We start from the raw sequence: 17,500 nt of genomic DNA on the forward strand, positions 1-17,500 counted from the left end.
ATACTCATAGTATAGATGAGCCGTGTTAGCCATATTATTAATAGAATAGCATATTAATAATTGACAGAGATACTTCCACATAAACCAGCTGAGCATCTTCAAAGAATCAACAGTTGACCATCAAAATAAAGTGACATTGGCCATTGCTTGTCTAGTTTAGTGGTGGCGTATTGCGCCAAAATTTCAAATCAAGCCCAACACAGATTATGAGGTGAAGATGAGAAGATATCAAAGGGTCCTTTGGGTCCTTATTTATCCTGCAGATTAAACAGGGACAGGTTTTTATTGTGGATTAGACCTGTCTCGTGGAAGTATGCGTGGGAGGATGAGTATGGTGAAAGAGGCAGAGACAGACATTTAGACTTCTGCATGGTCAGATCTGTCAGCTAAATTTTGTGCAACATCCTCCGTATGCATCATATCTCCCTTCGGGCCGTGCACACATGTGCTGGTTGTCATAGTAACGCCATAGTACAAAACACAAGGCTTCAGAATCATCTCTGAGCAGTTCTCATAAGCAAAATAGAAAACCAGAGCAGATCAACTTGCACATCCCGTTTTTGGGTTGACGTTTGGGAAAGAAATTCTGTGCAGGGCCAATAAAACGTCTAGATGTACCATCTTTTTCTTTTTATGGTCTTACAGTCTTACTTAAAAGTCAAAGCTTAAACTCACATGCTTGAAATGTGTTTCTGAGATGGATGTTATCACAGTCTCCCCCTGGAATTTCTGCCTTTTCGTCTTCTGAGATCCGTCTCCTTGTCATTCGTTTTACCTGTGTTTTGTCTGTTACTCGTCTTCCTGATCATTACTATTACACAGCTGTTCCTCGTTCTACATCTGGCTGAAGCTCGTGACTCGTAAGTTCACAGTCTGACTAGGATAAATTGCTACTCCCAGTTTAGCATATGATGTCGTATCCGCTCAGCTGCTCACACTGTCAACAGTAACAAAGTAATTACAGTTAAATCTGCAACATTTACCATAAAGTTTTCTGTTTTGAGAAGGCAAATAGGGGGCAGTTGTGGGCTGGAGGTTAGGGAACCAGCCCTGTGACCGGAAGGTTGTCAGTTCGATCCCCTTGGCCGACAGTCCATGACTGAAGTGTCCTTGAGCAAGACACCTAACCCCCAACTGCTCCCCGGGCACTGTGGATAGGGGTCCTAGTGCTGCCCCCTAGTGTGTGTGAGCATGTATGTGGGTGCTTCACTGCACAGATGGGTTAAATGCACAGTTGGCTGATAGTTCTGAGTTCAATTCACTGCAAATGCTGGTGTTGTAGACAAGACCGCTGGAGCCAAGTCTGGGACACATCGAGTCCGAATCAAGACCTAGATGTCGAGCCTGATACTGTCACTGGGAGACTAACTGAAGTGATTAGATATCTAATCCTGTCAAACTGAACCAGAACTCTGCAGGTTTACTCTCTTCATCTTAACGTCCAGCGCTTGGTCGCTGCCAAATCAGCGCTCTCATTATGAGAGCCAGCAAAAATGTTTTTACCTCTTAAATCGACGGAAGCTTTTGTGGTCATTTACATGGGGTGTGAGTTGCAAAAGTTTGGGAACCCCTGATGCCGAGAAATGACTGTTTATTCTGGTTTTGTTGAAACTCAATAATAATTCAGCTTCCAGTTACCTCAAATAGAGGCATCACACTGGCTGGTCTCAGCAGTAATTTCCGAGTCCACCTTATCCTGAAACCGAAAACAAGACAGAGTCCAAACGAGGTCGAGACCGAGACGAGACAGAGGCCGCTAGTTTATGATCTTGAGACCGAGACCGGACTCGAGTACTGCAACACTAGTAAATACATTACGAAAGTTGAGTGAGTCAGTGATGAAAGTTGAATCAGTTGAGTGATGAGAATTTTGTACTTTATTTATTATGTTGTTTCAAAGTTTTTGGGGTCTGTTATTATACTCCCAGAACAAATGATGCTAAACTGACACTTGGGTGGTACACCATCATGCCACACCGTTCACGCCTTCATGCCTTTAATTTAAATGTATGTATAACATAGCTGACAGGCTGCCCTGCACTGCGCCTCATTCAAAAAGCAGTTCAGGCTGAAACACTCCTTATAACTTCAGTGTAATTGGGCAGGACTAAACCACTGTAGGCTGAATAGGTGGAGATGACATCACAGAAACGGTCCAAACACAGTCCGAATGCAGCGTAGCTTCTGTGTTTGGCCTGTATGTACTGGGAGTGAATGAAACTTCAGCAGTGCTTACAAAATACACCAAAATCTTATTAAAAAAAAAAAAAAAGAAAACAGGAACATTTGTGTTTTTCCATTATTTGGGCCCTTTAAGGGACATAATTAGACCTTAAGACCACTGAGGGCACATTTACACTGTTCAAGCCTTGATGAACTGCGCAGAAGTCCTTAATCTCACAGTGCAAAGTGAGGGAAATAGTAATAAAACCCATTTTTAACAATGCGTCCAAACTCTTGATGAGTAGTTCTCTGTGATGTTGCCTCTTCCTTCCTGCATCCTCTCCAAAGGTGCATAATAATTGAATAACTTGTTTTGAAATTTGAAAAAGAAAAACAGAAATAATAGTGTTTTGGAAAGGATTTCACTGTAGGGGTGCTGTTACCCTCTAATGAGTTTTCTCCAAGTCTGTGGGAGAGCGCTGGCACTTTCATTAATATTCATGTGGCACAGGCTGCCCCGCCCCTTGGCAAGTATTTTTATTTTGACACATGAAGCTTTGATTAAAGAGGAATTCTACAGCTTTTTCAAAATGTCTGGATACTTCCATGATTACGGCGTAAACAAAGTCATGTGAGTGGTTTGATGTGCGAAGCGCCCTCCAGAGAAACCTGCGGAGTCAGACCTGTTCACACTGGTGGCGATAGGAACCAGACGTCCACCTCTAAAAGCTCCCTTATGAAAAGTCTTTCTACAGAAACGTCCGTTTTTGTGTCCCTAGCGTTCACAGATATACTACACTTAAAAAATGTTAGGGTTACAGTTTCTTTATACTTTAAAATGGCAGGTCATTTTAACAGTTTCACCTTCTTGAGCCTCAATTTAGCAACACAGGTTTAGAAATCAATCATATTGAATTCCAAGCACCACAGAAGAGCTCGTCCTCAGTCGTGTGTGAAGGCTGAGGACGTATTTTCAGGTAAAAACATGTTTTTTTGCAATTTTAACTGCAGTAATCTATACATGACCATGAACTATATGATTTCAATGACAAAGAAAACAAAAGCTACATAAATATTATACATTATATAGTGAAACTTCCCCAGGAGTCGAGTCACTGGTGTTACTGCATAGCAAAAAAAATCTCTTATTTTGAAATAAAAGTCACACCGATGACGTCACTCGACTTCCTTTCACCTGTTTTCTGAGGATCTATGAAGAAAAGCTCGTGGTGAGTCCACTGCGTCTCTCAGTTCTCAGAGATCTTCTCATTCAGCTCATGATCTCATATGAAGCTTCTAGCTGACGTCACTGGTGTGACCGACTTTATTCTGAGGTCACTGTGAAAAAATAGAAACACAAATGGATTAAATTCCATATTTTAGTGCATTTTCCATGATTGACAGCGTGTGGTTTGATGTTCAGTAGCCGCCGTTCTGTAAAATGCAAGGTTCATTAAAAACGTCACCAGTGCGACCTTTATTATCTGTAACACCAGTGACGATCGGTAACACCAGTGACTCATATGGGCAGACAGAAAAGCGGACGTTTCTGTAGAACGACCCTTTTGCAATAGATATAAACGCACAGTTTGAAGTTTGCGATTGTTTTATGACGGGTTTTGTGCTATGGTTTTTGCCCAAAATCGATAGGCTCATGCAGAACACATAGCAATTAGCATGTTGTAAGAATGTCCTAACCAAACAAAATGTTAATGGAACAAAAAATAAATAAACAAATAACATTTTTTGCTGATTTTTCCTACTTACTCTGAATGTTGTCACAGACCGGCAGGTTTGATGCCTGAGGGTTTACGGTGGAGCTATGAGACTAATGTTTAGGCTAAAACTTTTAGCCACCAATTAGCACTATGCAAACTGCAAGCCTAAAGCTTCACGTGGACTCAAACCATGTTGAGCTGTGAATAAATCGAAAAGTCTTGTTTGGGTGGTTGAATAACTCAGGAGCAAAAGCACAGACAACATTGCTATTGGTATGGCTAAAAACAAGCTGCTAGCGCTTTTAGCTTAGCAACATACCTTTGTCCGCCGTATTCGTAGATAACCATCACACAAGGTCAGTAACCACATCAGCAGGACCATCTGAGCTTGCCAAATGGATCCACGTGGACTGAGACCTGGTGATTGTGGTATGCAGTTAGCAGGACGCTAATTGCTGTCATATTCGCTTCTACTGGCCTACATAGCTCAGGAAAGTCACCAAGCATGACTTGGCTAACTGTCTGCTTTTTGACTAAGAGGGGAAAACTGTATTTCGATTTTTGTGAAGTTTGAAGTTTAGCTGAAGCGTTGCTTTAAGATGGAGATGAAAGGCTAAGCAAGGCCTTTAATGCCACTTTAAAATCTGAAGTTCTACAGTTGATCAGCAGCATCCCTCACAGCTGTCTCTTCATGAGAGAAATGTTGCTTTAAAGAATCTCAGGAGGGCTTCGCTGCAGGGGGTCCGCTGCCCTTTGTATACACGCATGAGTGTGTGTGTGTGTGTGTGTGTGTGTGTGTGTGTGTGTGTGTGTGTGTGTGTGTGTGTGTGTGTGGGGAAAACTCTTCATTAAGACTGAACAGGATAATCACAGACTGCAACACACACAGGGGGAGGTGTGTGTATGTGTGTGTATGTTTAACTGCAGGTGTGTTTGTGGTGGTCTGTGCATGAGTGTGTGAAATCTTATGCTCAGTGTGTGTTCGAGGACTGACTGCTCATTCAGCGCACCTTTAATCCTAATTAATTTAATCCGAATTTTGTATTTATTTGCTTAATTATTTTCCTGTTTGCCAGGGACAGTGCAGAGAATTGTCACATGGAGATGCAACACATGTATAATGTGTATATGGGCGTCTAGCCAGAGCTAATAAGCAGCTCCTGCTCTTGTCAGTGTTAATGCGCTGCACTAATGCAGTAAACTTTGTTTTTTTCTCTGAATGCCATTAATGCATTATCCCAGTCCAGGGGTCGCAACCCAAATGTTAAGATGAGCCATTAAACCATCTTGGCTGTAAATCTGTCTCAGTGTGTGCTGATGTCCTAGTACAGGCTAAAGAAATATAATATGAACAGAAACAGATCTACTGTGCTCTGCTTTGAGCTGTAGCTCAGCTATAGCCACTTTTCTCACATCTCAGGCAGGAACCTGTTCCGTAATAGTCATAAATGTCGTAATAAAATGTCTCTTAACCTTCGAATTTTTACGAGAGTGAAGTCGCTTCTCGTTCAGCACATTCTTGTTCAAATTTTCCCGTTCCACCTTAAATGGTGCCTGAGGAGCATGAGTTTAACTCCTGCACCATTTAAGGTGGAACTGGACAATTCAAACAAGAAGCTGGCAAATGAGAAGCTGATTTCACGACTTTTTGACAGTTTCTCGTTGCAGATTAAGCGTATCAAGGAACCAGCTGGAGTGATTATAAACACAAATAAGTTCTTTTGTCTCTATATTATCGATGTTTGTCTTAACTCTCTCTCTTTGCTCTTTTGTTAGCTAATAGCCAGGCAAGAGTCTCTCTGCATGGCACTGGTGACTGCGCTGATCTTCAGGGTTAAAGGGTGAATCAGCAGTTCTACATTAACTCCAGCGTTTAAGACCATTCACTGTTAAACTGTGTTGAACGGTCAGCAGAGCTTTATTTTACTGTAAAGGAGGAAAATTTTATTATCACCTACTGATCTGATTCAGCTGTGGAGGCACAACAGGGCAGTAAAAGAGTCACATGTTGCTGACCCTTGTAATTTGACCCTTCACAGCTTTTATAGCAGTGCAGGCTGAAGCCCAGCCGCAGCACTCTGTATGTAGCTATGACAGAATGCATAGTTGTAGCCGTCTTGTACAAATACATTACTTTGTCGACTCATATAGCATAAAACGTATGAGAAAATAAACGTAGTAAATTAAATAAAATTTCTTCAGTGTCGTATTTGAATAGAATAAGACAAATTAAGTTAATCATAACTAGTTGCAATACAGTATTTTTTCATTCATCTGTTTATTTGACGGGGACCAGATAAATGTTGTTCATGGAGAGGTAATCCAAGTAGTGCTTCTAGTCGCCAAAGCTAGCTGTCCAAAAACTATTTTGCTGCGACTGTTGCTAGATTGGACGAACTCTATAAAGTTGGCAAAGTCTTAGTTAAACTAAAGAAAGACTGACTCAGCTTTTTGGTAAAAATACAGAAATTGACAGTGCTTTATTGGCTTCGTGCTTTCTGCTGTATTTCAACAGTCTTGCTAGAATTTGGCCTTAAAGCTGTTTTTAATGCAAAGCTTGGCAATTATGGTCAATAACGCTAATGGTATTTATTGAGTCTGTGTGTTAAAGGTTGAGTGCAGTTTTTAGTAGCCCAGCTTATGTTAACATATTAACATAGTTTGGACCAGAATGACCACCTTTACCAATTTTAACCCAGGATGACCAGCTTGACCAAACTAGTCGATCAGCATGGTCAAGTTCATACAGATCGAGGAACTTGGTCAAATTAGTTCAAATTAGTCACACTGGTCAGTTAACCCTATCAAATTGGTCAAGCTAACTAGACCAGCTTAACCATGTTGGTCGACCAGGATGACCAGCTTGACAAAGTTAATTGACCGGCATGACCAACAAGACCAGATTGGTCATACTAGTTGTAATGAGTAGACCAGGCAAACCATCAAATGTAAATGAAAACATAAACCAGCTAAACTGGTTGACCAGCATAGGGTATGTTTTTGCATAGTCCAGCTGAGTGTCCAGCTTGCCACTTTGACTATCACAGACCAGCTTAGACCATCTGAAAACAGCTGGACTTTTAAGCAAGAACAACAAAGCCTAGCTCAATAGCATATAATTATAACCTAGAAACTCATTATTATGAAATTAATAACTCTTATGTAAATTAAGTTGACTGTAAACTGCCCCATTTAGCAGCAGTAGATGGAAGAATACATTTGTGGGCGGAGCCTGGATAGATCTCTTGCCTTTTCCCTTCTTGTTTATTTGATTCCGTCACACTTTACTCTCACCTGCCCAGAGGTTCACCCTAGACAGACCACCCATCTTCCCACGTGAGTTCAGTATACTCTCCCTCCGCTACGCCGACTCCCCAGAATAGGCTCATTCATCACAAAGCCACGTTTGAGTCGCAAAGGAATGAAAAATAGGTCAAAACATTAAACACGTTCTAGGTCCAATCAGTTCTGATGGTGCTGTTATAGAGCGTTTACATTATGCAGCATTAGAATTCATAGAGACTGGTTGGCAGATGATTGAACATGATTGAAGTTAAGCGAAGCTGATTTTTATTGAAATGTCTCGTTTAGCTGAAGGGCTTCAGAGTAGGGTGGGAGGCAGATTATTACAGAAGAAAGAAGGGGCAATAGCTCACACACATACATAGACATCGTTTAATATCAATTTAAGGATCATCATTACAGGGCCGGGATAGATACGACAGTAAACTGTAAGGAAAAAAGACTTTTTTATCATTCAGATTTTTTATCCTCTGGGTACAGAGTCTAAAACCGTAATGCAGTGGTGTTTACAAAATATGAACTGGGACCGATTCATGTTGTGCTTCTACTCTCCTTTCAGTGGACCTGTACATGAATGGAAACGGAAACTAATATCCAAGAATTAGCATAATGTCATTTGAATAATGAAATTGGCGCCTGTTCGTTTTCATTCATGGTTAGCGACATTAGCATTACTGGCAGAACTATTGATTTAATGCAGATTTTTTCCATTAAATATGCTAAATTCAGCTCTAGCAAGACCCTACTGATACATAGCATAGCATCAAGAAGCTGCTGACTTCAGAATAGGAAATAAACAAGAGAGAAATCCTTTCACGCGTATAAGAGAGTCATGGGGGATGGTATTCATGTCTCGGTGCTTAAACTACTACACGCATGGCAAATGTATCGCTGGGATCCAGCTATGCTGGGGATGCGAGTTAAATCACTGCTTTTATTCTTTTCAGATGTATTTATGTATATGACAGAGGGATTGCCTCTCCGGCCTGGTGGTGCCTTTGATTTCCCACCAAGTCGACAAGAACAATTTTTCGTATTTGCTAATGTTATTGGTGGTCTCTTGATGTTTGTAGGTTAGCATGTCTGGCAAAACGAAGAAGAGACACAAAGGTTGGGGTTTGTGTGGGTGGGCAGGACAGGAGTAACACAGCAGTGTTTTGGCTTTGAAGTTCAGCATGGTGAGCTGAAGCGATTGGCCGAAAGCAACAGACTGGTGATGGCATAGCAGTCTTCGGGCATTTTGAACCAGAATGTATTCTAAAGGGGGGGGCAGTCGTGGGCTGGAGGTCAGGGAACTGGCCCTGTGACCGGAAGGTTGCTGGTTCGATCCCCAGCACCGATAGTCCATGACTCAGGTGTCCTTGAGCAAGACACCTAACCCCCAACTGCTCCTGGGGATAGGGCTGCCCACCGCTCCGGGCAAGTGTGCTCACTGCCCCCTAGTGTGTGTGCATTCACTAGTGTGTATGTGGTGTTCCACTTCACGGATGGGTTAAATGCAGGAGGTGGAATTTCCCCGGTTGTGGGAATCACTTAACTTTAAGCACAGGGCAAAGCCAGAGTTCTCCAACAGATGCCAGCAAACCCCGGGTTGGTGCACGTTCTTAAAAATTAAGGTTGCAAAATAGCTCCTGGCTTGGATGTACAGCTGTGGTAAAAAAAAATCTTTGGTATAGAACCTTTACCTTATGGCCTGTCGCATTCATACAAGCATTGGCTCTATTGTTCGGAGATGTGTGTTCAATCCCCAGTGATTCCATAGCCATCCATGATGAGGAGTTGAAGAGATCATAATTTACCACCCTCTCTGAGTGGGGAGGATGGTCATCTGTCTCTCTTTAAAATATATTATGTATTAGATGTGTTAGAATTGTCAGTGTTGTCCTCCAAGCGTGTCCAGTGAAGTTGGCAGCAGTAGAAAAAGATGCCAAAGAAAGCACATGGCAGCTTTTACCAGAAAAATTATAAAGGAGGAGGAGACACCCCGCTGGTTGCTTGCAGTGCTCACCATGCTGTTGTTCATTCCCACTCCTCATTTAAAAAAGAACAAGTCACTTTAACCTGCTGGTAAAGCTGCACGTGGGGAATAAACCTCTGTCATTCTGGAGATGCATGCACAGTAGCCATAAGATATTTTTGTTCAGTTTGTTTATCGGTGATTTGAAATATACTTACTGGTAAGGACTTTTCCCTCAACTTGGTAGCATCACCTGAAAAGGGAAAACCTACCTAGCCAGAGTAATGACTAAATTAGAGAGAGAGTTGAGTAAATATCCATTAAATCCCAAAAAATTGGTTCTTCAAAGGAAACAAGGGTTCTTCTACAGCATTGCCGTCGTTAGGAGTCTCTAGAAGGATCCATTCACTGAAGGTAATTGGGTTGAGGGGAAAATTTGTAGTGTAAATTCCAGGACTGTGGTTTTCATTCCAAAAGCCAGTCTCTATTTCTAATGTGCTGCAACCTTTCCATTCCCAGAGGTTCAGCCAGGCTGTACAATGGCTCCAATTCCATCCACGCTCTTCATTAAAACTGACATTTGGACAAGCAAATGTTGCCAGGGTAATAATTATTTTTAATGCAGCGAAATAGGATCAGTGGACTAAAATGGTTTTGCATGTGGATTAAGCTAGATTTTCATTTTGATCCAATAGATTTTAGCTTAGATACTATCTTTTTTCCCATATGGGAAAAAGCTGCCTGATGAGTTTCTGTTCTGTGACTTCTCATTGGAATTTTTTTATTTCACCTGAGAAGCGGCTTAGAAAATGGATGGATGGATGGATGGATGGATGGATGGACCTTAGAAGGTGCAGCAGTTGAATACTGGTGCCTGCATGTTTAAAATGGAATGGAAAATTCCAGCAAGAGTCTGTCAAAAAAAGCTAACACCAGCTTGTCATGTCTGCTTCCGACTGTGGTGTAAACACGTGTAGATTTGTTTTGTCTGCAGTAGGAGGCTGATGCTGAAGCATAGCTGCACTTATCAGCACCGTGTGTCACTTCAGCCTGTAGAGCTTTCACCTGCAAGACTAGGAAAGGCAGGTCAGGGCTTTTGTGGCTCATAAAGAGGCTGGAGAGACAGAGAGACACCCACACACCCAGTAATGGGCTGTGCTCGGAGTACAGAGTGGCAGTCTATCTGTCATTTATCCCCTGTATTAGTGAGGTTGAGCAGATGACACCTTGAATCTCTCTCTCTCTGCCTTGGCCGTTCATTACTCCAAGCCTGCTTTCAGTCAAAGGAAGCGAGGGAATGGAGATGAGGAGAGGGCGGGGTGAGCGTCCATCCCTCGCACTTACCGCCGCAGAGAAAGAGAGAGAGAGAGAGAGAGAGAGAGAGAGACTCGCACCGCAGGGCTCAGCCGTCATGGCAATGGTCGTCCATTTGGCCTGATGCTACACTATTGTCCTCCAGGCTATTTTTCGCTGCTTTGCCATCTGCAGCTGCGCTCCAACAATAGCCATCAGCCAGACGAGGAGAGAGAGAGGTGGGGGGAAGGAGAGGGAGAGGGCCTATTAGTTCGGATTCTCCAGGGCGAAAACAGGTGCTATGAAAGAGAAAAGCTGGAAGGTTTCTCAGCATCTCCCTCACGGTCATGATTGCATGCTTTCAAGAGCTAGTCACACCTATTCCAACACTGTACAGACAAACCTTTGAGGTCCAAAGTGTTTTGCATCGCAGTAGCCTGAGGTATGTTAGCCTATTACACGGCTTTCAGTAGTTCCTCCAAAAAAGTCATTGCGGGCTGAAGTCATTTCGGGCCATCAAAGTGACTTAACTGTTGCTGAATGTGTTTGGCATTGTTAACAGGTTGTGTACGCCAGTTCAGCTAATAACACAACATCTGAGATTCGGTGTGCGTAGGCTATTTTAGCTAAGTAGTACAACATCAGAGGTGTGATGCCATTGTCCTCCTGGCTGTGCTGACTGCAGCTGCAATCAAACAATAGCCATCAGCCAGACGAGGAGCTGAAAGGAGAGAGAGCTTAGTTCAGACACTGTGGGGAACAGGTGCTATGAGAGAGAGAGAAGCTGGAAGGCTTCTCACCGTCTACCTCACGGTCAGGCTAGCATTCTAGTGCTGATCACACCTGTTCCTGCGCTCTGTAGACAAAAGGTGGTTTTGAAGCACTTTCCATTGTTGGAGCCTGAAAAGCAGCCTCTTGGAAAGGAGCTGTGAGGCTTTGTTTGTTTGAAAATTGAATTTGGTCATTGTAGTGTAAACTAACCTGCGCATTTCCATATTTCTTTACTGTTAACTAGCAAAGACAGTTTAATGAGAGTTGATGAAGCTCAGGTAATTTGCACAAGTTACAATCCTGTTTCCATAAATCATTTGAACTCCTATATCAAATTGAAAATGGTACAAAGACAACATATTGAATGCTGAAACTTAGAAATTGTATTGGTTTTTGAAAAAACATGTCCATGAGCAAATCAGGAATAATGTGTTTAAATGCAAAATAAATAAGATTTTTGGATTTTTGATTTTGATTTGATAATCCACAGTACACAACATCATTAAAAGATTCAGAGAATCCAGAAAAATCTCTAATTGCAAGGGACAAGGCCTAAAATCAATATTTGATGGCTGTGATTTTCGGGGCCTCAGACGGCACTGCGTTAAAAACAGACGTGATTCTGTACTGAAATTCACTGCATGGGCTCAGGAACACTTCTGAAAACCATGATCTGTGAGCACAGTTAATCACTGCATGCACAAATGCAGGTAAAACTCTACATTGCAAAGTAACCATATATAAACAGGAACCAGAAACGCTGCCGCTTTCTCTGGGCCCGAGCTCATTTAAGATTAACTGAGGCAAACTGTAAAAGTGACCTGTGGTCCAACAAATAAAAAAAAATCGTTTTGGAAATCATCGATATGTGTAGGTTTGGGAGCCATCCAGGCAACATCATTTTCAGGGAAGGCCTTGCATATTAATACTCTATAGGCAAATGCTTAGAGAGTGTTGTTAAAGCAGAAGAAGCAAGGCAACACATTGGTAAACATGCCCCCATCCCAGCTTTTTTGAAACGTGTTGCTGGCGTCAAATTCAAAATAGGTATATATTTTTTAAATAAAATTTCTTTGTTTCAACATTTTATTTGTTGTCTTTGTACTTTTTCAATTACATATAGGGTTTAAATGATTTGCACATCATTGAATTCTGTTTTTATTTACATTTTTTTGGAGGGTTGTAAATGTACACAACCCTTCCCACCCCACATGTCAATCTGAAATGTACAAAAGGATAGTCCAGGCTTCTCAAGCCTTCTGCTTTTAGTGACACTTCTAGTTTTGTGTATTTCTGAAGAAAAGATGACAGAAACTACACCAGCAAGTCTATCCCTAGAAAAAACAGCATAGACCATCATATCTGGTCAGTAGCGAATTTAGTGCTACCCCAACATGAAACCAGGGAGGGGTTAACATGGGAGGATGCAACATTCATTGAGGGTGAACAAACTCTCACACTTCCCAGTCCCAACTTCCAGACAATTTAACAAACAACAACTACTTTACTAGTAGCAACTACAACAACAGCAACAACTACTACAACTGCCTGTTTCGAGCCTCTAACATTGTGCTTCACAGGAGCCTCAGCGTGGAGCCCATGGTGGCTGCAACAACATGTAGTCATATGTTTACAATGGTGCTGTGGCATATTGCAGGGTTAACTAGTGATTAAATCATTTTAGCATCTCGTCAGGCTTGATTAACAAGCACTTGCTTTAAGAATGAAGCACCTTTACAAGTAGTTAGCCTTGTTTGCTCTGACTGGCAGTGGCGTTGACTCATAGAGCAGAGCATTTTTCTCCTATTATGTGTTTCATTGATTGTGCACTTCACTGGGGAGCCAGTGCTGCCTGTTGAAGACCAAGGCCTCCAAACTGCACCCTTTTATCTTTGGCCTCAAATCTGAAATTGATCATGGAGAGTAATTTATGCCTCTCTTGTGCGGCGCTGGAATTTAAAAGAGCTGAGCCTATTCATTTGTCGAGAGCCTTTCGCATCTGAAGGATCTTTCACAGCCCAAAGTACTAACTCATTTAATGTAATGTGACTGAATGTCATAAAATTATGCTTGTAATTAAAAACGTTCTGAACTCATGTTTTCAACATCCTTGAATAAGTGGTTATGATTTGGGAATTATTTGTAGACTCTTTGATCTTTTATTATTTATATAATTATGCTTTTAATTCTGTTTTCATTTCTGATTTTTTACTTTCATGATTTACTTACTTAATCTGTTGATCTGATTTGACTTTCCAATACGTACGATTGTCCTTAAACCACCAACATCATATTCTGAAGATTTGGCTTGATTTTGGACTGTTCTTTATATGTCTTTAGAATTTTGTTTTAAATCTCTATTTGAAGAGAGGCCCTGAGGTAGTTATCATTTTCAGGATTGTTATCTTAAGACAAGATAGTTATCATGTTATCCCAAGATAACAAAATTGCTATCTTGAAATAACAAGTTACTTACCTCGTTGTCTCGAGATAGCAAAAGTTGTTGTCTTCAGATGATGAGTTAATTATCTCGTGATCTCAAGGTAACAAAGTTGTTATCTGGAGATGAGTTGTTTATCTTGTTATTTCAAGATAACAAAATTGCTATCTTGAAATAAGTTACTTACCTCGTTGTCTCGAGATAGCAAAAGTTGTTGTCTTCAGATGATGAGTTAATTATCTCGTGATCTCAAGGTAACAAAGTTGTTATCTGGAGATGAGTTGTTTATCTTGTTATTTCAAGATAACAAAATTGCTATCTTGAAATAACAAGTTATATATCTTGCTATCTCAGGGTAACAAAATTGTTATTTTGGAATAATGAGTTACACATCTTGTCATCTCAAGATAACTATCCAGAAAATTATAGCAACAGCTCATGTGGTCAGTTGTTGCAAAGAATAATTTCAATGCATTTTTCTGAGAGCAGAAATCCTTGTGGTCAAAATGCTTATAAGAGAAACCAGTAGGCAGTTGCTTCAGCAATTTCATAGCCATTTCAGCCCATTGGCTTCTATTATGAGTGTTTGCAATCAATAGCTTTTCTTTTTACTTCTAAGTATGAGGATATGTGTTGAAATCACTGCTCATAATCATGGACCATATGCTGCACTGTAAACAAGATTGGCGCAATGATCTAAGCGTTGGCCGTGTTATCAGGAGGTCGCGAGTTCGATCCCTGGTGATGCTACAGCTGTCCGTATCCGGGAGTCCAAGAGAGCGCAACTGGCCTCGCTCTCTCTGGGTGGGTAGGATGGCCCCCCACACTGAGGATTAGATCTACTGATCTAATCTAAGACTTATTAAAACTTATAAGAATCTCTTTATTTGAAGTTTAATAAAATCTCAAATTTAAGGGACATTCTGGCCAAAGTGAAATCTTTCACTACTGCTTCATCTGTTGTAAACATGCAACCCTGCCTCCTACAAGGGGCCACACTACTCTCTACAGTGGGAGTTTCCTGTTTAAAGACTAATAAAACACCTGATGATGTAACTTGAAGGTGGGAGGAACATTTGAAAAACTGCTGTTTAGGTATTTGTGTTTAAAATATTTTTTTGCAAAGCAGGATTCGTTTTTCACAGTTTGGGACTGGGGGTCAAATAGATGTAGAACATTTACATAATACATGCTGGGTATTGTAGCGAGAGGACATTGATGCAGGAAGTCACAAAAGGGACAGTTCTGACAAACCAGTGAGGCCGAGTGATGCAATGCGTCTAAGCGTTGGCCGTATCATCAGGAGATCGCGAGTTCGATCCCTGGTGATGCTGCAGCCGTCTGTAGCCGGGAGTCCAAGAGAGCCCAACTGTCCTCGCTCTCTCTGGGTGGGTGGGATGGACCCCCCACACCCCCCCCCCTTCATCAATGCTGGTCAGCGCAGACATCTGTTAACTGACGAAACAGATCTGGCGGTTGACGTTTTCCTCCGAGCACGTTCGGCTGTCCCGTTGCGTGAGCAGCAGTTCAAAAAGATGCAGTGGCTGGTTTCACAGGTCTTGGAAAATCGGGTCAAAATCCAGAAAAAAAATAAAGCCTCTATATCTCAAGATACAAACCTGAAATGTTGCATTTAATGTTTGCCACTTCATGTTTCTATTTCAGAGCCCCCCATTGGTCAGATGCGGCCGCCCCATGGCAGCGTGACCCCTCAGAAGAACAGCAACCTGCTGGTCATCATCGTAGTGTCTGTGGGCGCCGTCACCATCGTGGTCGTGGTCATAGTGGCTCTTATTTGCACTCGACGAACCTCCGCCCAGCAGAGGAAGTGAGTCCTTCATTTTTCTCTTTGTTTTACTCTCTCTTTCATCTTGCGTTCGGTGTCGCTCCCTTTTCATCTTTCCTTCCTCTCCTCCACCGACTCTTGCCCACATATAGTGGCTGAAGTTTTGAGGTTGACAGGTTCATGGTATGACGCATGGATGAGACACGCTGGTGACGTCTGTTTTCTGAGTCTATTTGAGGGCCACGTTTGCTCTTTTTAGCTGTTCCCTATAGGCTCTCGATTAGTGTAACCCATCGTTACGCAGATCAACTCTGTCCGTCACGTCATGCTAAGTGTTGCTGTGGCTTGTGTTCAGGAGGTAGAGAACAGATTTCTCGGGGCATGTCGCCTGCCTTCGCTTTTGGAAACACATTGTCAACAGATGTACGGGTCATTAAGCATTCTGTTTGATTTTGCCCTCTGTGAACATCAACCTCTTTCCCTGTTTTCTCTCTCGTCCTCTGTGTTTCGGTGGGCTGTATTAGTATGGAGTGTATTTGAGACATTTCACCGACAGGGTACCTTTTTTGTCCCACCTTGTTTTTCTCTAAGTAAATGAAATATATAGGTTACAGTGCTGTGCGAAGTTAGAGCCCACCCTTTATTCATTTCGTCCATTAAGTACAAGTTCTTCACTTTGCGGGAGATATTTCTGAGGAGATTAGATAAAAGATGAAAAGGATAAAGTTTGTGAGTGAACTTTAAGGTGTTCTTTGAAATCGAGGGTGGTTGCTATGCCAACCTAGGCTAAGGTGCTACTTGGCCATTGCTATGTTATTCTACATGGTTGCTAAGGTGTTGGAAGGCCATTGCTGTGGTAGTTGCTGAGGTGAAATTTAAGGTGCTCTTTGACATCCTGAGCCAAGTGTTGCTTGGCTGTTGCTATGGTATCCCAGGTTGTTACTAAGATGTCGGAAGGCCACTGCTTTGTTATCCCAGGTAGTCGCAAAACTGTTTCTTGGCTGTTGCTAGGGTATCCCATATAGTTCCTTAGGTATCCTAGGCCATTGCTCTGGAATGCCAGGTGGTTGCTAACATGTTGCTAGGCTGTTGCTATAGAATCCTAGGCTAAGGTGTTTCTTGGCCATTGCTATGTTATCCCATGTGGTTGCTAAGGTGTTGCAAAGCCACTGCTGTGAAATCCCAGGTAGTCACAAACTGTTGCTAGGCTGTTGCTAGGGTATCCCAGGTGGTTGCTAAGGTAATCTAGGCCATTGCTGTGGAATGCCAGGTGGTTGCTAAAGTGTTGCTAGGCTGTTGCTATAGAATCTTAGGCTAAGGAGTTTCTTGACCATGTTATCCCAGGTGGTTGCTAAGGTGTTGCAAAGGCATTGCTGTGAAATCCCACATAGTTGCTAAGGTGAACTTTAAGGTGTTCTTTGAAATCCCAGGTGGTTGCCATGCCATCCCAGGTAGTTGCAAAAGTGCTGCTTGGCTGTTGCTATGTTATCCCAGGTGATTGCTAAGGTGTTGGAAGGCCATTGCTGTGAAATCCCAGGTAGTTGCTAATAAGTTGCTAGGTCATTGCTGTGGTATCCCAGGTGGTCGCCAAGGTGTTGCTTGGCCACTGTTGTGGTAGCCCAGGTGGTTGCTAAGGTGTGTGTATGTATGTGTGCTAGTGTGTATCTGAGTCTGTATGCAATGTGTGGACGATGTTCTTTGTGAAATCATTTGTGGCAGTTAGCTTTGAATTTTCTCGACATTTTGCTGTTCATTTCCTAAAGGAAGTGAATGAATGCCAAATGAAAAGCTGTGTGAAACAGAGTTCCGTCTTTTTGCAAAGTGTGTTTGTTTACGTGTGTAGATTTCAGGAACAGGGGCGAACAGACATTGTGACACGGCAACTATTATGCCAATTCAATTATCATTGCTTAAAATGAGCTAATAATGTAAATGAGCGCAGCCACCATTTAGGAACACATTTCAAAAATGATTATGATTCATAACTTTTTTATATTTTGCGCTTGTATTATTTGTGGGACAAAGTACATTCAGTTTTGGGGGAACATCTTATCTGACTACTCCTAATC

General features: G+C 42.0%; 1 protein-coding gene across 2 annotated transcripts in view; it reads left to right on the forward strand.

The window, feature by feature from the left end:
* dcc (DCC netrin 1 receptor) overlaps positions 1 to 17,500 on the forward strand; it is a 419,056-nt gene that overhangs the window by 362,428 nt on the left and 39,128 nt on the right. For both annotated transcript variants that reach the window (XM_037533426.1, XM_037533427.1), the window contains exon 23: positions 15,311 to 15,473. In XM_037533426.1, the coding sequence (XP_037389323.1) occupies positions 15,311 to 15,473 (163 nt within the window). The remainder of the gene's footprint in view (positions 1 to 15,310; positions 15,474 to 17,500) is intronic.

Source organism: Pygocentrus nattereri, chromosome 23 (genome assembly GCF_015220715.1).
Source record: "Pygocentrus nattereri isolate fPygNat1 chromosome 23, fPygNat1.pri, whole genome shotgun sequence".
Classification (NCBI taxonomy): domain Eukaryota; kingdom Metazoa; phylum Chordata; class Actinopteri; order Characiformes; family Serrasalmidae; genus Pygocentrus; species Pygocentrus nattereri.